The sequence below is a fragment of the Pholis gunnellus genome, assembly GCF_910591455.1.
Source record: "Pholis gunnellus genome assembly, chromosome: 24".
NCBI lineage: Eukaryota > Metazoa > Chordata > Actinopteri > Perciformes > Pholidae > Pholis > Pholis gunnellus.
The window spans coordinates 4,282,257-4,300,077 of record NC_136551.1 but is presented as its reverse complement, the minus strand read 5'-3'; the positions used below and the strand labels follow the sequence as shown (position 1 = coordinate 4,300,077).

At 45.5% G+C, this 17,821-nt stretch overlaps 3 protein-coding genes across 4 annotated transcripts; all 3 read left to right on the top strand.

Annotated features, from left to right (window-relative positions):
• The first annotated feature begins 431 nt into the window (after positions 1 to 431).
• LOC306715638 (protein-tyrosine kinase 2-beta-like) lies at positions 432 to 10,141 on the top strand. Of its 2 annotated transcripts, none has more exons than XM_079186076.1 (30): positions 432 to 514; positions 639 to 979; positions 1,145 to 1,323; positions 1,400 to 1,487; positions 1,664 to 1,743; positions 1,896 to 1,958; positions 2,105 to 2,159; positions 2,239 to 2,379; positions 2,463 to 2,534; positions 2,623 to 2,724; positions 3,008 to 3,125; positions 3,430 to 3,469; positions 3,662 to 3,687; positions 3,829 to 3,876; positions 4,425 to 4,519; positions 4,627 to 4,708; positions 5,518 to 5,618; positions 5,747 to 5,862; positions 5,961 to 6,061; positions 6,214 to 6,303; positions 6,724 to 6,928; positions 7,176 to 7,278; positions 7,438 to 7,485; positions 7,953 to 8,078; positions 8,286 to 8,318; positions 8,552 to 8,576; positions 8,961 to 9,001; positions 9,174 to 9,308; positions 9,429 to 9,509; positions 9,632 to 10,141. In XM_079186076.1, the coding sequence occupies exons 2-30, from the start codon at positions 776 to 778 to the stop codon at positions 9,872 to 9,874; spliced, it is 2,841 nt and encodes a 946-aa protein (XP_079042202.1). In that variant the 5' UTR covers positions 432 to 514; positions 639 to 775; the 3' UTR covers positions 9,875 to 10,141. The 2 variants fall into 2 exon arrangements, with proteins under 2 accessions (XP_079042202.1, XP_079042201.1); XM_079186075.1 differs by having other exon boundaries at positions 3,662 to 3,693.
• Positions 10,142 to 11,271: 1,130 nt separating this feature from the next.
• Positions 11,272 to 14,342, top strand: LOC306715374 (inosine-uridine preferring nucleoside hydrolase-like). Its single transcript, XM_079185719.1, has 8 exons — positions 11,272 to 11,362; positions 12,124 to 12,311; positions 12,480 to 12,659; positions 12,823 to 12,934; positions 13,032 to 13,168; positions 13,299 to 13,376; positions 13,907 to 14,023; positions 14,113 to 14,342. Exons 2-8 carry the CDS (start codon positions 12,132 to 12,134, stop codon positions 14,263 to 14,265), a joined length of 957 nt encoding a protein of 318 aa, XP_079041845.1. The 5' UTR covers positions 11,272 to 11,362; positions 12,124 to 12,131; the 3' UTR covers positions 14,266 to 14,342.
• Positions 14,343 to 14,904: 562 nt separating this feature from the next.
• On the top strand, positions 14,905 to 17,809 carry LOC306715373 (inosine-uridine preferring nucleoside hydrolase-like). The gene is made up of 8 exons (XM_079185718.1): positions 14,905 to 14,992; positions 15,924 to 16,104; positions 16,255 to 16,434; positions 16,554 to 16,665; positions 16,780 to 16,916; positions 17,081 to 17,158; positions 17,269 to 17,385; positions 17,469 to 17,809. Exons 1-8 carry the CDS (start codon positions 14,943 to 14,945, stop codon positions 17,619 to 17,621), a joined length of 1,008 nt encoding a protein of 335 aa, XP_079041844.1. The 5' UTR covers positions 14,905 to 14,942; the 3' UTR covers positions 17,622 to 17,809.
• The last annotated feature ends 12 nt before the right edge of the window (positions 17,810 to 17,821 follow it).

The window sequence follows — 17,821 nt, the reverse complement described above, 5'->3', positions numbered from 1 at the left end:
AAAACCTGATCAGCTCGTGTTGTGATTGTTGTTCTCTTAAAGGAGTTGATAGAGATATCGTGTAATACTCAAGCCTAACTCCTCAGCTTTCACCTGTTCTGTGCTTTTGCTCATCAGAACATTTGGAGGAGGAAGTGAGCGCACTCTGTGCCATGTCCCTTTGTGCACCGTTGGGGGTGGGTTGTGGTTTGCTTTGCTGGACTGTGCCACTGCATGTGAGACAAGGGGGGGGGGGGGGGGTGGCACGGTGGTTTCATCATTCCTGTCAGTGTTTCTGTGAGCTGCTCATCAACTTCCTTATTCGCCTGTTCAGTGTCGTTTCCTCTTTCGCTCTCTGATGCGTTCCTTCTTCTTCTTCAGGGGCACGACTCCGTGCTCTTCGGCTCCGTTAACCTGCCAGAGAAAAACAAAAGCGGCACTTTGCAAAGTAACATGAATGCAGTCTGTCGCCGGCACTGGCTTGTCGTCACTTTTAGAGGTGAACAATACGTTTCTGGAGCTGGTGCAAGACGTGGTGAGTACACACCGATCGCAACAGAAGTCGAATCCTTTACTCAGATCTCTTCAAATCCAAACGGCATCATCGTTGATTGTTGTCTCCTGTCTCCTGTCTCCTGTCTCCTGTCTCCTGTCTCCAGCTTCAATGAGTCCCTTTATGTATGAGAGAGAAGAAAGAGAGTGAAATGATGTATGTTCGCTTGACAGCAATGTATGCCTGCATGCAGTAGCATACACGCTGTGTGTGTGTGTGTGTGTGTGTGTGTGTGTGTGTGTGATGTCTGGAGACAGCTGCACCCTGTACTGGAGGAGCATGTCTCCCACCAGCCCGTCGGGTTCCTCGGATACGTCTTCCCTGGCCACCGTCTCCAGGGACAGCATCTTCCCGGTGAAGATCATCAAAGTGTGTTTCTTTAGCAACAGCTCCAACCTGGGCAAGAACTTCAAACTGGTCCGCTGTGAGGAAGGATGGACTGTCAAGGTAGTTATTCTACTACAGCATATACTGCACTTTACTTTGTTGTACCCTTCTTTTATCCTCTAATGTACTGTAATACACTCTTCTCCACGGCACTCTGCTACCGTTGTTCACATTCTGAAAGCCCACATGCCCACAGACGTCCCTGTGTAATGATTTCTGTCCCAGGATGTCGTTAACGCGGTGCTGTCCAGCGGCTGCGTGGGTCCAGATATAACACACAGACTCTGCTATTGCCTCCTCCTCAAACACCTCAAGTCCTCAGTGGCGCACTGGCTGCACCCGGACCTGACCGTGTCCGAACTCACCCAGCGGTACGAGCAGCAGCACCTGGAGGCCGAGTGGAGGTCAGTACTTTTTAGTTAGTTAGTTTTATAGTGTAAAGGGAATCGGAGGAGCTGACCGTGCCGTTTGTTTGTACAGATATGACCTGAGGATCAGATACATCCCGTCAGACTTCATGGAGGAATTCAAAGATGACAGAACCACAATGCTCTACTTTTACCAGCAGGTCAGTAACACGTTTGCTTACTCTTGCAAATTACTCTTAGATTTGACTCTCTATCTCTTCCAGTAGGTTAGATTCAGGATTAGGTTTAGATTAGGGAAGAGGTTAGGTATGGGACTGTGTTTATAATGGCTGCAGTCAATGGAAGGTGTGTGTGTGTGTGTGTGTTTACCCCTTAGATACGAAGTGACTACATGCGGCAGTATGCCTCAAAAGTCAGCGATGGGATGGCTCTACAGCTCGGTTGTCTGGAAATTAGGTACTTAACAACCATCACCTCATGCACGCTCTTAAAAATAAAGATATCTGTGTTCCAGATCTAACAAAACGCCCGGAGATGTAATGTTCTCAGTGAAAAATCAAACACTGTCTGTTTGTACAATCACAAAACATCCATTGTGTTCATTGCAGGAGGTTCTACAAAGACATGAATCCAAACGGACTGGAGAAAAAGTCCAACTTTGAACTATTAGAGTAAGTCGCTTGGATTGTGGTGTCTGTGCATCGACAACAGGTCTTTTTATGCACAAATGGTTCATGCATGAGCAAGACGACTCCTGGTTTGAATCCCTTGACGTGTTTGCATATCTGACCGCATGCTTTTGACTCTCCTCCTTTAGGAAGGACGTGGGTCTGGACCTGTTCTTTCCCAGAGAGCTGATCAACAGCATGAAGGTAACGAGCTGAAACAACGACAGCACATGACGCAAAGAGATCGTACGATTATAATTTGTTCTGCATTGCAACGCCTCAGCCCAAACAGCTACGCCGGCTGATCCAGCAGACGTTCCAGGGCTACTCCACTCTGAAGCAGGACCAGTGCATGGCCAGGTTCTTCACCACTCTGGCCCAGTGCTACAGCTACACGCAGGAGCGCTTCGCCTGCAGGCTGGTGGTGAGCGTGGGAGAGGTTGAAGGTCATTTCCTGTCAAGCTAAATGTTGTATTTTCTGACGCATTTGTGTGTGAATGTCTTTAGCACGGCTGGAATCTAACAATAGACCTGGTCATCGACCCTGAAGGCATCAGTCAGCAAACTGAAAACTCCACGGTGAGCTCACGCTCTCTATCTCGCCTTATTTGCAGACGCCGATCCGTCATAATGTATATATTCATTCACGTCTTTGTCTCTTTTGCAGCCCATCTGTCTGGCCACGTTCTCTCAGGTGCGCAGTATGTCCTGCTCTGCTGAGAGTGATGGCCAGGCTCTGCTCACTGTGCACATAGAGGGAGCCAAACAGGTGACTTCCTGGAAGAATAGGTCAACATTTTGGGCGATTACAGTACCATTTGTTTAAGCCAGACAGAAAACAAAGTGTGTATGTGACAGGTTTTGGTTTAAAGGGGAGGTGAGTGGACTTCAGTGACTTCCTGGAGACCTGTGGAGGATTTTCTTCATCTGTGTACCCAGTTTCACACATGATGTCCTCTGGCCTCTGAGTTGCACTTTTATAAGAGTCAGCGGGTCAGCAAGGTGAAGCGGTTCAACCCACACTGAGTATCTTGTATCTTCAACCCCTCCAGCCGCTGTCGGTCAACACCTCCTCCCTGGCCGTGGCAGAAAACATGGCCGACCTGATCGACGGCTACTGTCGGCTGGAAGGCGCCTCTGAGAGCTCGCTCATTATCCGGCCCATCAAAGGTACACTTGAGTCATAAATGTAGCGAAAACATATGCCAACAACCCACCTCTATATTAAACAACCACGGATACGTTTGGCTCCTATTTTCCATGAATCATAAAGACTTTTCTGAGGTGCTTTCTCTTTCTTTTCCACTTCAAACAACTGGTTGAAATAATAGGATTAAACTGGGGCCTTTATTTAAAAAGTTGTATCATAACTGAGACGAAGGATGTCAGAAGGTACCGAAGCCATGTATGAAAAAATGTCCCTTTAATTTGCTAGTCCTAACTAAAAACCAAACCAAAAATTGTCTTCTTTCAGGGAGAGATGCAAAACTGAGATTACCTGACATCCCACAAAGGTGAGTGTGATGAATCATATTGGAAAGTCATTTAGTGGAAGCACGGTGGGGTTTCATTTTCACACCCTCCTCCTCCTTCATGCTCATATTTTCATATTCATGCCTGCAGTCTACTGGACCAAAAGGTCACAGGCTGATTATAACGCTATGCTGCTATGTTGCTTTAAAGAAGTCTCCCTCTCTCTCTTCCAGCGGCGGCGCCAGTAGTCCTGATAGAGGTCTGAGTAAGTCTCATGACTGATTTACAAATGACACATCAGATGTGGTCATTTACATCCTGCCTGTAATAATTTACTTGGACTATTCAACAACTATTCTGTAAACAGACCTTTCATTTCAACATGTTTCTTTAACCTCAGGTTCGGATATTTATGCGGAGATTTCAGAGGGCAAAGAAGACTCCGGCGGTGAGTCGTGTTTCACCAAAAATGAATACAAAAATGTCACTGTTTATATTTAGTGTACAAATATTTGCATCCAGGTCTCTAGACGCCCTCTGTTTCTTAACCTTTTAACCCCTAGGCCTATTTTTAGTCCTCTGCTCGAAAATTGTAACCCATACACTGTTGATGGTTGAATAACACTAGGAATTGTGAGTTTATTTGTTGAGATGAGTAAATATTGTGTATATGTTACTGGTCAATAGTAGCTGAAGACAGAACACAGCAAACAGGGAAAATTCCCAGGTTCGCCTGAAGAAAAAGCACATAAAGTTTTTAAATGAGGCTCTGGCAAGCCTAAAAAACATTCCCAATTCATAGCACAAAGGGTGCAGGTGCCTCACAAAAAGATTTGGTGTAAATAAAGTGAAGCAAACCCCAGTTATAGGTGTTTATGTACGAAAAAAACATGCCAGATTCTCATTTTCGAAACAGGATTTGCAGCTGTTCCATTGTACTTTTACATACTATATAACTATATATTTCACTATATTTCACTTTGTGTGTGTGTTCAGAGAAGCACAGGATCTCCAGAGACGACGTCGTTGTGGGTCGGATCCTGGGCGAAGGGTTCTTCGGAGAGGTTCACGACGGAGTTTATAAAAGCCCAGTGAGTTGGTCTGTCGTCTTTGTGTCGTCACACTGAAGGAACAGACTGTAAAAATCTGTTAAACCTCTTAGCCCCGGTGGATAACGTGTCCATGCGTGTGTTTGTAGACGGGAGAGAGGATCTGTGTGGCCATCAAAACCTGTAAGGACTTCTCGGCTGAAGTAAAGGAGAAGTTTCTCAGTGAAGCTGGTGAGTATGTCGCAGGGATTAAAAGCTTCACAGGTGTTGTGCAGAGATCTGTGATGCAACTGCACAGCCTGACAAACGTTCACAACAGGAAGTGTCAAACTTTCCCATCGTGACGTAAAATAACTTTTTGGTATGTCGACATTTTTCTCACATTAAACTGATCCTTCTTTGAATCGCTTTCAGAGTGACATGTAATGATAATAGTGCCGAGTATCTGAGTTTGGAACATTTCAGTGTTTCGCATGTTTTATCGGTGAGAACTTTGCTGTCGTCGACTTCCTGTTGCCTGGATGTGGCTTCGTGAAAAAGCTCTGACTGGAGCCTGTGGTAACCTCGGGTTCGACACAAGAGACCTTTTTTGATTTATGTTCAGAGACGACTGACAAAGTATAGGTTTAGGAAGATAACATTCGCAGGTAATGTTAAGATACGATAAGATAGTCCACAGCGGCAGCACATTGACATATCATCACCTTATATAGTTGGAAAAGAATGTTCGTATAGAGCAGCCACTGGACAACGTTCATTCAGAGGCCTGTTTGTCTCCACCTGAAGAAAGTAAATCCAATGTTTACTTTGCTCTTTGCAACTACAAGTATGCAAGAGAAAGCGTAAACTATTTATAAAGAAAAGGAAGATTGCAATTCAGCACTTTCACACCAACACATTTGGGTTTCCTGGTTTCATAGTGGTTCAGAGACATGCCATCTATTCTCCAGTGACGTCCTTTTCTGTCTTCTTTCTCTGATACTGATACATCGCTACACAAAGCGACACGTTACTCACCCGAGCTGCTCTGTCTGATGCAGGCTTGATGAAAAATCTGGATCACCCCCACATCGTGCGTCTAATCGGGGTCATCGAGGTCGACCCTGTCTGGATCGTCATGGAGCTCCTTGAACATGGAGAGGTGTGTTGCTGTGTTTGCATGTTTTGAATGGCTGCAAAGCATGTACTAGTGATGAAACTGACAGTACAGAATATCAGTAACACTGGATGAGATGAATGTGTGAAGTGTTCTTGTTGTTTCCCCGACAGCTGGGGAGCTATCTCCTGCAGGAGCAGTACATCCTGACCACTGCAACGTTAACACTGTACTGTCTGCAAATCTGCAAAGCCTTGGCTTACCTGGAGGGACTCAACATGGTGCACCGGTAACTCATAAGAGAAAACCCATAAAAAAAACTCTGCTGTCTTTCTCTCAACACGGATAATGATTGTGTCTGGTTTCTGTTCCGTCTGTGTGCTGCAGAGATATCGCGGTGAGAAATGTCTTGGTGGCGTCTCCTCAGTGCGTCAAGCTCGGCGACTTTGGCCTGTCTCGCTATGTAGACGAACAAGAGTATTATAAAGGTACACACACACTCATTTCAGTGTGTTCATATCTTCTTGTTTCTTTAAGGAGGTTCAAGTTCATTTGGGCTATTATTTACCTCCTGCTTACATTGTAAAATCTGTTTTTTTTTGGGTCTATTTCTCTTCAAATATGCTTCTTCTGTGCGCAGCCTCCGTAAGTCGATTACCGATCAAATGGATGGCACCCGAGTCCATCAACTTCAGACGCTTCACCACAGCTAGTGATGTCTGGATGTTTGGTGAGAAATACAACACGTCGTGTACTTCGTAGTGCGTCTGAACATAAAGATGAACTTATTCGCAGAATGTGTGGGCAGAATAATGCTATGACTTGTAGTTACTTAATACTAAATTGTGGAACCAAAGTTATAAATTGAGTTCCACAATTGTGAAACATCTTTTGGTTTTCATTGGCAGAAGTGGACACAACTCTAACAATTGTAAGTGTTATGAGGAAGTCTACACTCGAGCCAGACTCGAGCCATTTCTGTCATAAACAGACAAGCATATCTCTGACATCTGCTTGTGTATACAGCAAGCATTCAACTGGGTTATGTTAGAGGCCAGAATAACATTTAAATCACAAGTTTATTCTGTGCTTTAATTCTAGGGCTAACCGATACAAGAATTACAATCGTAGTCGTGTTTTGTTCGACCAGGTGTGTGTGCGTGGGAGATCTTCTCGATGGCCCAGCAGCCGTTCTTCTGGCTGGAGAACGGGCAGGTGATCAACCAGCTGGAGTCGGGGGTTCGACTCCCCAAGCCGCAGCAATGCCCGCCCACCGTCTACTCCCTGCTCAGCCACTGCTGGGCCTACGAGCCGCACGCCCGGCCCAGCTTCAGCCAGCTCGTCTGCTTCCTGAGGTGCACGCACATTCCTCTCCTCTATTACTATACCACACTTCTGAAAGTCTTGACAATGCTTTGGTGGTGTCAAAGATTAAAATCTGTTCTTCCAGCTTTGCATGCTGGGATCTCAGGTCAAGCTCAATATGAATATTCAAATCGAAATATTTCGATTGGTCCGGCATCATGTCAATTAACACAGACGTTAACCCCTGAGAACGCGTCGCCGTCATAACACTAACTGATGTCTGCGTTCGTGTGTCAGTGACTCCCACAGGATGGAGCAGGAGCAGGAGGGGAGGCGAGACCGATCCCGCTCCACCGCATCAACGCCGGACCCAAAGCACATCACAGAGCCTCCGCCCAAGGTATGCATTTGTAATTTTTGACCCAGGGAACACAAGCAGCCATTTTTGTGGAAGTAAAGGGAAAGACTGAGTTAAAAAGTAGCCAAGATGACCTCCAATATGACCATGACAGGCTGTGTTTTTAAATCACATGTCCTCTCCTTCTCTCTCTCTCACCAGCCATCCAGAATACAAGGCAATACCCTTCCTCGAGTCACGCACATACAGGTGTCCACACACACACACACACACACACACACACACACACACACACACAAACAGAGTAACATGCTACAAGGTCATGCATTGTATTTCATATCTGATCAAATCTACTTCCCGCTCCCTTTATGGAGCAAAAAACTGCAAATGTTGTAACACCAAATGCAAATAATGTAGAGAATAATGCACACGATAGACTGAAGCTCCATAATTACATCAAAAACCAGAAGGAAGTTTGTTGTTGAGTCACGTTCTGCAGCTGCTCTTTAGACCAGAGTGTCAAAGGTGGATGACGAAGCAACAACATGGAAATTAACTGAAGGGAAAATTCAATTTTGATATGCAAAATAAGTTCCTAGAAATTGAGTGAAAGCTGAACAAATCCCAAGACAAAGATGATTCAAACAATCAAGTTATACTGCCTCAAAAGGTGACATTTAAAGGGTGTGTGTGTGTGTGTGTGTGTGTGTGTGTAGGGAGCAGACAGGGACACCAGGCCGGTGTGGCAGAAAGAGAAAGAGCGAGTGGAGGATACTTTGCAAAGGCAAAGAAGAGAGATGCTGGTGGATAAACAGTGGCTGGAGCAGGAGGAGAGACAACTGGTGAGGAATCACACACACACACACACACACACAGAGAGCATGCCTTGCACTGCTCTTCGAAAGAAGCACAGGAAGAAGTTTGTGCCCTCGAGAGTGTGACGAAAGAGAGTGACGTGTCATGAAAGCGGAAGATCTTTGGCAGGCACATGACACGTGAAAAGCAGCAACCACTGCTGGATTCACTGACGTCTGCTTTTTTTCCTGCAGGATCCTGTTGTGAGAGTGGATTCACACATCAAGGTACTTATTATCTTGTTTTTATATCCTCTTGTGCTAATTTGAGAGTTATATTAAAGCTGCGTTAAGCACTTTTTTTACCACTAAGGGGCAGCGACAAACCTGTAAACCTCTCCGTCATCTCCAATTTTTGAAAAGTAAATTCACAGAAATAACCCCACCTCTGACCTGACATACATTTTGAAACTCATTTAAATTGCTAGATTCACATCCTGTTTTCTTCCTCTTTTTTGCAGCCTCCTGAAAAAAGCGCAGACAATGGTGAGCCTTGTTAAACAGGCCTTAACATGTCTTAACTCTTGCACTCGTAATGTAAAAGAATGTCGCTAATAATGCAGCAGTGTAATACAGAAAAGCTATGCATGAAAATAAACAAATTCACTATGTTGTATAAGCAGAGACACACGGCGTAAATAGTTACAAAATATGAATAACGCTTGTACAGGCTGCACATAGGCTGCACATTCCACGACAAAAAAAGTAATGAAAACAAGATATTTAAGATTTAAAATGCATTATTTTCGCCATAAATTGTATTTAGAATATGCAAAATGTTTTTAGTTCACATTATAAGTCATACACATGTGCAGAGCATGTGATGGGAAACAAAATGTGCAGATATGCAGCTTTTTCTTTCTCCCCCAGGTCCTCCAGAAAAGCCCCCGATGCCTCCCACAGCCACACAGGTAAACAATAAAACACCCCTCCCCCGAGGAAATATTCTCAGATTGTGTTACTTTCTTATGAAAAGAACCGTTAAAAACAATTAGAAAAGTTCCAATAGTAAGGCTTTTTTATTTTTTCACCGAAATTGAGCTTTTTGGTCATTAAAAATAAGCCGTGTTGTGTTATTCGAAGCCTCGGCCCACAGCCGAGCTGGACCGGTCAGGTGACCAGGTCTACACCGGCGTCATGGCGATGGTGAAACAGGTGGTCAAGCTGAAGAATGACGTCAACACTCTGCCGGCCTCCGAGTATCCCAGCGCTGTCAAAGTAGGCCGTCTTTATCCCGTTTAAGAACAGCTGTAAACACAAACACCACAGTAAACTAAGCTATGGTTATTTCTTCCACCTCCCCCCCCTACTGTCTTTGTCTCCCTCGTCCACCTCCAGGCAGTGGGGATCACTCTCCGCAGCCTGATCCAAAGCGTGGATGAGATCCTGCCCTCCCTGCACAGCTCGGTCACCACAGAGGTCAGCCTCACTTCCCCTCTCTTTGATAGCTTATAGTTGATTGTAGATGGTACCTGCGGTTGCGTTGAATCAGGACACAGATGTGTGATGTATCATGTGATCGTCTCCGCTCTCCATCCCAGATCGAGGGCACGAAGAAGCTGCTGAACAAGGATTTAGGGGAGCTGATCAACAAGATGCGACTGGCCCAGCAGAACTCGGTGACGTCGCTGAAGGAGGAATGCCAGCGGCAGATGTTGGCGGCCGCTCACACTCTGGCTCTGGACTCCAAAAACCTGCTGGACGCCGTGGACCAGGCTCGGGTCCGGGCCAACCTGGCCAGGCCCAGACCTGCATCGCGAGGTGCAGAGGATTCCGGGGAATGAAGGTCCCCTCGCTGATCGAAGGGCCTCCGGTTTAAATCACGGACACGATGTTCAGGTTGAAGAATGTGTGAAGCACTTCCTGTACTCATGCGAATGAAAGATGTCATATAATATTTGTATTTTCTCTGAAAAAAATACAATCATGTTAAGTTAATACAGAGTATTTTTGAAGTTGAACAAAATATACTACCACAGTGTATAGAAGCAGTAAAGTTATACTGTTTTGTTTTTTTGGAGAATTCTTTTTACTATTAAAGACAATTTGATTTTGCACTTCCTGTGTTGTTGTTTTTTCCTTTTGCGTCATTAGACAAGATAAGCGTTTATTAACAGACAACGATATATTTTTTGTGGCAGCTGAAAACAACAAAGACAGGAATCAGGAAAAACTGGAAAAATCTCTCGTCGAATGATGTCCGCAGAGTACAAATCTGGCATCTCTGATGAACAGATGCCGAGCACACGCGGAGCTCTCCGGTAGGACACTCTGTTCTGCATTTTGCATCAGTCACTCTTGAAAATCGGAGGCCACGCACCGCCAGTTTGATTACAGGTTTGATTTCTGTTCTTGCACCTGCAACGACATGCTTCGAGATAACAGAGAAGAATTGCACTATCGCTGCAAGAACACGATGTGAGTCCCAGGAATGATGAGCCGGAGGAAGAGTTGGCAACGACAACTACTTCTATAAATTCTTGGCTACAAGAGACTGCAGGCATAGAGTACTGTAACGTAAAGTGCAATACAACGGGATATTCAAGTTCTCTCTTGCCTCTATAGAGCATACCATTACCCTAAGTCAAATTACAGCCTAAAGAATACAAGGCATAAATATTATAGCAGGTGTGTGAGGCAGGAAACAGCCAAAGGGTCACTGAACAAAATGTGGATTCTGCATCTGCTGGTGCCAAATAATCTGTTCCATGACATTATTTTTTACATTTCAGAACACAAGAACACAAAATTCTACTATGACTTTAAAAACATGAGCATGTCCTCAGGTCGGTCAAAGTAAATCACATTTTACAGGCTTTACATCCTCCCGTCTTTAACCCATGTTTGGCATGAATGTCTTTATTCAGTCGGCTTTCTTTTGCTTCCCTCAAGTTGAACGCAGCTTCCTCTGTTGTAGTTGTTTTCAACACTTTCCTGTTATAGTTGAGTCTCGCTGCAGCATTTTGCAATAAACAAGCGATTCCTTCTGCTTTCTGTTCACATTATTATGTCCGACGATGTGGAAAATACATTCAAGTAAAGCGACAAATAAAAAAACTGCCACTGACGGTTAATTCATGCACTCTGAAAGGGTGCATTACACAGGCTGGTAGGTGTGTCGACAGGTGCGGAGACACGGCTCAGGTTTTACTTCATCTCCGCCTCTCGTTGTGTATTTACATATTCCTTTAAAAGGAGGATCTTCAGGTGAGGGCAGTCAGCCTCTCCAGTCTCAGCAAAGACATCAGTAGACATCAGAATCTGCTCACCAGGTGAGGAAATTTACATTTTACTGATATTTCACAGACATTTAAAGGTGTGTGGATGAATTGCAACTTTTTAATCCGTTTTGAATCACTTAAAAGGCTCTGCGTGAAATCTTTTGAGTGTGTTTCTTAAAGCTCCTCGAACCCCGCCACGCCTAATGACACGTTGCTCATAATAAATGCTCATGTTGCGCAGACAATCATTGTTCAAACCCAAAGTACAGGACGATTGTCTTTCCACGCTTGAGATGCCAACCTTCTCGTGGTATTTCTTTATTATGACCGAGGGAACATTTGTATCTAATGAAGCACAAAATGTATCGAACATGTAATGTTGCAGGTATAAAAAGGCCTCCAGGGAATTTTGTATTATATTTTTATGTTATACACTATATATATGCCGTTAAGGGGGAAATTTTCCTCTGCATTTGACCCATCCCTGCATCTGGGAGCAGTGTGCTGCCCATGACAGGCGCCCGGGGAGCTCGGGGGACAGTGTCTCGCTCAAGGACACTTCGACTCAGAACACGTCCCAGCCAAGGACCGAACCTTTAACCTTTAACCTTTAACAAGTCGTATCAAATAGCTTTCTCTTGCTCAAAACGTCTGAATCGGTCTATTTGTATGCGTTTTCCTGAACTGCAGCGCCTTGAGTTCTCTCAGCCAATAAGAACAACTTTTGGGTTGCCAGGTTGTGGCGAATACCTTTGGCTGGTGTTCGTCCCTCAGCGTGCACACTTGCTCTCGTCTCTTTTTCCTTGTTGTAGAACGCAGGATGAAGAAGAAGCTGATCCTCGACGTGGACACCGGGGTGGACGACGCTCAGGCCATCATGGTGGCCATCGCCGACCCCAATGTAGAGATTTTGGGGATCACCTGCTGCCACGGCAACACGCCCCTGGAGAACGTCCTCAAGAACACGCTGCGTGTCCTGAAAGTCTGCAACCGGCTGGACGTAAGTCTGTGACTGACTGAAACGTCAGTCCCCAAAGGAAGCCCTCGTACACGGGCAGAAATTGGTGCATGTCAATGGAGGTTTGGTGTTCTGATTGATGTGGGTTTAAGGGGTTAATGTATGTTGTTCTCCACGTTATGATGCTGTATTAAACATCACAATCCTCAGATCCCAGTGTATCGCGGCTGCTCAACACCCCTGCTGGCCCGTAAACAAAATGCCGGGGATTACCACGGGAAGGACGGCCTGGGTGACGTCCCGGATCCGGACGCTCCCGGCCTGGAGCTGCTGCAGAAGAGGAAAGCTGCGCAGGCCTTGGTCAAGATGGTGAAACAGAACGCTGGGGAGGTGAGACAAATACCTGGGGGAGCAGGCAGTCTGGTTATCTTGTGACTTTACCCTTCTGGAGGTTTATCTGTCTGGATCACAACAAGCCTGTGGGGAACTGCAAAGTGATCTGGAATATATCAAAAGATCTAAAGGTATGTTGCTTATCTGCTGCTGTCTGCAGGTGATTCTCGTGGCCACGGCGCCCCTCACTAACCTGGCTGTCGCAGTGCAACTGGACCCCGACCTCCCAAAGAAGCTGAAGGCGCTCTACATCATGGGGGGGAACACTGAATGTAGGTTACCTACTGTTAAGTCTAGAGTCGATCTTTTATTCTTCTCTTCTGTGCACTGATGGTACTGAGAATAATGACTGTGTGTGTGTGTGTGCAGCCAGGGGTAACACCACGGTGTGCGGAGAGTTTAACTTCGTGGCTGACCCCGAGGCGGCCTACGTCGTGCTGGACCGCTACACCTGCCCCACCTACATCGCCCCCTGGGAGTTCAGCTGCAGGAACAGCCTGCCGTGGGTGAGCTTGAGACAGAATCATTGACAATCATCCGAACAGTGACTTTGAAAAGACTTCCTCACTCACTACAACAGTATTTATGTTAAAAGTGACGATTGAAAAGAGATGTAATGATGATTGCCTCCCTCAGTCTTTCTGTGACCAGTTGCTGGCTCATGACACAGAGAAGGCTCGCTTCATGAAAAAGATTTCGTGCCTCTCGATGAAGGTAAGAGATCGGGTGGAAAAACATAACCAACGCTTCAATGTCAGGTTGTACAGTTCGGAATGCAAAGCAGAGCATGTCGGCACAAGTATAACGATGTTCTCAGAAGGGTTATTATGCACCACCGCCCATTACACCTCTCCATGTATGCACCAAGGAAATGTTCTGAAGTGATCAAATTATATTTGTCATACGTCAAATATGTTCACCAGGGCCGGAACAAGCCTTTTTTGGGGGCCCCGGGAAAGAATGACCCCTCCAACATTCTCCACAAAATGTGCCAGCAACAGCTAACTCGGATCTAATACAACTACAATCAGCCAAAAGTCAATGAGTGACACTACTGTGTTTGTTAAAATCCCCAAACTGTTTATTAGCAACCACATCCCAAGATTTTGTTGTTCATTTTATCCTGACGTGATTGACAGAATTGAGTACTATGTGTATCTTTAAATGCTCATGATTACAGAGAAACACATAGATGTTGTTTGGGGGCCCTCTAGTGGCAGCTGACTGATGTCTTGTCTCTGCAGAAAGCTCAGTCAGCAGACTACCAGAAGGAGGTCACAGAGGGAAAAGGGTTCAATTCCTGCGACACCTACGCCATGGCTGCCGCCATCGACGACACGTTCATAACGGAGAGTGACGAGGTGAGCATCTGCCGCTTTAATGTCTTTAAAAATACAAAGCATGCCCGTTCAGATCTTCACCCGACAACGTTCTTGTGTTCCGCCACCAGGTTGCGGTGACAGTGGAGTTGGAGGGGACCTACACCCGAGGCATGATGGTGCTGGACTACATGGACCTGCTCAAGAAGAAACACAAGGCCGTCGTGATGAAGAAAGTTGACTTGGAGAAGTTCAAGCAGATGTTCGTGAATTCACTGAAGTAGAATGATTCTGTCACATGCTGAGGGCCTGACGGTGCTTCACCTTAATGAATAAAACTGACTTTTGTCATAAAAACATCTCCTTGGACTTTGTTTTTGCCTGTTTTGGGGTTAAATCCATTGCAAAATCCAGTTTCACATTCCAGAAGAAACAAGGGAAACACATTTTATTGACGCGTTGAAACCCAAGAGTCTGCAATCACTTATGTTTAGATCAGATGATTCACAGATGTTTTTCGGGCTCACTGTTCGATTTGGCTGAACACCAGACAGTTTGATTCAAAGCACAAGCTGCACTGTTATCTGTTGATTCCTGCTGCAACATTTTGTCTTTTGACTGTTGTTTGTGCTGCAGAAGACGCAGGACGTTAAGCAGCACTGAACAAGTTGAACAGATTATCTGCTTTGTCGTTGTTCCTCTAAAGTAGTAAACAATCTGGTTTTCATTACAGAGGCAGCTTTGAATGCATCTAATAAAAAGAAAAATACATAGTTGTGAAATAAACACTCACTTCCATGTTCAAACTACGACCGACAGTTTATTAATCTTCTTTGGAATTCAACGAACACAAAAAACGACATTCTTCTAACGTCCAGATGGGCGGTTGCCTCTTTCCCGTTAGAAACCCCTCCGTGTGCCTCCGTGGCTTTTAAAAGGCGGCTCACTTCAAGGCGGTCAGATGCTCCCAATGCAGACAGCGGTAAACATCGGCCAAGCTCCGTTCACCAGGTGAGGATTTTCATGTTATTTGTGTGATTGAGTTTTTACCCATAATGTCAACATCATCTAATCCTTAAACTGGTACTCGGAATAACTTTTAATTTCCTCAATAAATTAAATTGTCACAGGCTCATGTTGTGTAGAAGGCAAGGGACGACTATTTGTTTAGCACCTTTCAACAATAAGGTAAATGAAAGTGTTTGACTTTAATATAAAAATGCATTTGCAGGATAAAGTCGATACAAAACTACACATAGAATAAGGAAGAAAAACTACGCTAAAGTGGAAGAAAACTGTATAAACAGACAAATAGGAAATCACACTTGAGGGCAAGAATAAAAAGTCTTAAATAAAAAACAGAGGCACAAGATTCAAAGCTTTGTTTGGAACAACCGTCAAGTTTCCTTGGGAGTGTGTCCAAGATGTGAACGGCACAGAAACTGTTCCTCTTTGTCCGTCTTTGTGGGAACTCTTAGCAGCAGCCTGAATCAGCTGCAACTGTAGGAGCCACAGAATAAAACGAGCAAATGTAACATTTGATGCTTGTATCTTCACTCTATCTTTAGACCGACCACGGTACAGCTGCTGCGTTCGCAGCTTCATGGTAACGTTCAAGAATAGAACCAATTTAAAATAAGAAATAACAATTTCTTTCAAAAATTTTAATAAACTTTTATGAACCTTTAAAAAAATTTTAATTCATTTTTTTGAAATTGAACTTAAAAACAAAAAACTTAATAAACTTAGAGAGACTTAGCCACCATTACAATGTTCCTTTAGAGATAAAAGCATATATGCACGTTTTTCACCAAACATTCCTGAAACACAAGTCCTTTGACACCAAAAATGAGTAAAGTAGTGTGCCATGAAACCAAAACAAGAAGCTGAAAGACCCTATATCGCACGTATTAAGCTCTTCTCGTTGTTGAACATACTCTAGGATGAAGAAGAAGCTGATCATTGATGCAGACATCGGCGTGGACGATGCTCAGGCCCTCATGGTGGCCATCGCGGACCCCGATGTGGAGATCTTGGGGATCATCTGCTGCTACGGCAACACGCCCCTGGAGAACGTCCTCAAGAACACGCTGCGTGTCCTGAAAGTCTGCAACCGGCTGGATGTAAGTCTGTGTTTTTAAAATACACGACTTTGCCTACAACCAACAGAGGTGTGGTGATGGTTGAGTTGTGATTCAAGGGGGGGTTCATATTAGCAGCTGGGATTGGGCAACACACCCCTTCACAAGCGCGATGTACCACCCCCTCCTCAGATCCCAGTGTACCGCGGCTGTTCAGAGCCACTGGTGGCCCGCAAACGCCACGCCGGGGATTACCACGGGAAGGACGGTTTGGGCGACGTCCCGGATCCAGACGCTCCGGGCCTGGAGCTGCTGCAGAAGAAGAGAGGTGTGCCGGCCATGATCAAGCTTGTCAACCAAAACCCTGGAGAGGTGAGGCAAACCCAGAAAAGGAATTTCACGGATCTCAATGTGAGATTAGAAGAAATAAGAACTACTTATAGCTTCCCCCCCCCCCCCCCCCCCCCCCCCCCCGCCCTCTCTGAGTTCAGGTGACTCTGGTTGCAGTGGCGCCCCTCACTAACCTGGCAGTCGCCATACAACTGGACCCTTCCTTCTCCAAGAAGCTGAAGGCGCTCTACATCATGGGAGGAAACACTGACTGTACGTTATTCGTCTCAAAATCAATTCACCCGCCCAGATGTGTCTCTGCGATTTCCACCTCCGCACTCGCGTTAATTAAGAACGATGAATGTGTGCGTGTGTGTGTGTGTGCAGCCAGGGGTAACACCACGATGTGTGGAGAGTTCAACTTCGTGGCTGACCCCGAGGCGGCCTTCATCGTGTTGGACCGCTACACCTGCCCCACCTACATCGCCCCCTGGGAGTTCAGCTGCAGGAACAGCCTGCCGTGGGTGAGCGAGGCTGAACGTCCAACCTGTTTTCATACAGTCTAGTTTACAAAGGACTTCCTGGATGTTTGGAACATCAAAAGCAATACATCCACATGGCAGTTTACTTTCAGGAGTGTCCTTTGACATGTTCTACTATCCAGTGATGTTAATGTTTCTTCCCTCAGTCTTTCTGTGAGCGCTGGCTGGGCCAAAACACGGAGAAGGCTGCCTTTATGAAAAGTATTACATCCCTCTCCATGAAGGTATGTGCAGATCGTGGGAGCAGAGTTTAACATTGTGGCTTTAAGAGCCCTTTAAGTGCCAAGTGATCTCCTGTCACAGCATGGACCTTCGTGATGTCTTGTCTCTGCAGAAAGCTCAGTCAGCAGACTACCAGAAGGAGGTCACAGAGGGAAAAGGGTTCAATTCCTGCGACACCTACGCCATGGCTGCCGCCATCGACGACACGTTCATAACGGAGAGTGACGAGGTGAGCATCTGCCGCTCTTACGTCTTTGAAAATGCAAAGCAGCTCAGATCCTCACCCGACAACGTTTGGTGTTCCGCCACCAGGTTGCAGTGTCAGTGGAGTTGCAGGGGACCTACACCCGAGGCATGATGGTGCTGGACTACATGGACCTGCTCAAGAAGAAACACAAGGCCGTCGTGATGAAGAAAGTTGACTTGGAGAAGTTCAAGCAAATGTTCATGAATTCACTGAAGTAGAATGATTCGGTCACATGCTGAGGGCCTGACGGTGCTTCACCATAATGAATAAAGCGGAACAAAGCAGTATTTTGTTCTTGTTTTCATTTTTTTAAATACGGCTGAAGCATCTGTGGCGTCTTTTTTTTTGCATTTTGCACGGGCTGTTCTTGGATTCCTGCCTGGTCGCAATAAAAACTACCTTCACATGCAAAACAGGA

What these genes read in the sequence shown, in the direction of transcription:
- LOC306715374 (XM_079185719.1), top strand. Translation starts at nt 12,132, where the DNA reads ATGAAGAAGAAGCTGATCCTCGACGTGGACACCGGGGTGGACGACGCT. An exon ending in CATGGGGGGGAACACTGAAT is followed by an intron (nt 12,935 to 13,031) that starts GTAGGTTACCTA and finishes GTGTGTGTGCAG; the next exon opens with CCAGGGGTAACACCACGGTG. An exon ending in GCAGGAACAGCCTGCCGTGG is followed by an intron (nt 13,169 to 13,298) that starts GTGAGCTTGAGA and finishes TGCCTCCCTCAG; the next exon opens with TCTTTCTGTGACCAGTTGCT.
- LOC306715638 (XM_079186075.1), top strand. Translation starts at nt 776, where the DNA reads ATGTCTGGAGACAGCTGCACCCTGTACTGGAGGAGCATGTCTCCCACC. An exon ending in CTCGAGTCACGCACATACAG is followed by an intron (nt 7,486 to 7,952) that starts GTGTCCACACAC and finishes GTGTGTGTGTAG; the next exon opens with GGAGCAGACAGGGACACCAG. An exon ending in AGTATCCCAGCGCTGTCAAA is followed by an intron (nt 9,309 to 9,428) that starts GTAGGCCGTCTT and finishes GTCCACCTCCAG; the next exon opens with GCAGTGGGGATCACTCTCCG.
- LOC306715373 (XM_079185718.1), top strand. Translation starts at nt 14,943, where the DNA reads ATGCTCCCAATGCAGACAGCGGTAAACATCGGCCAAGCTCCGTTCACC. An exon ending in GCAGGAACAGCCTGCCGTGG is followed by an intron (nt 16,917 to 17,080) that starts GTGAGCGAGGCT and finishes TTCTTCCCTCAG; the next exon opens with TCTTTCTGTGAGCGCTGGCT. An exon ending in TCATAACGGAGAGTGACGAG is followed by an intron (nt 17,386 to 17,468) that starts GTGAGCATCTGC and finishes TTCCGCCACCAG; the next exon opens with GTTGCAGTGTCAGTGGAGTT.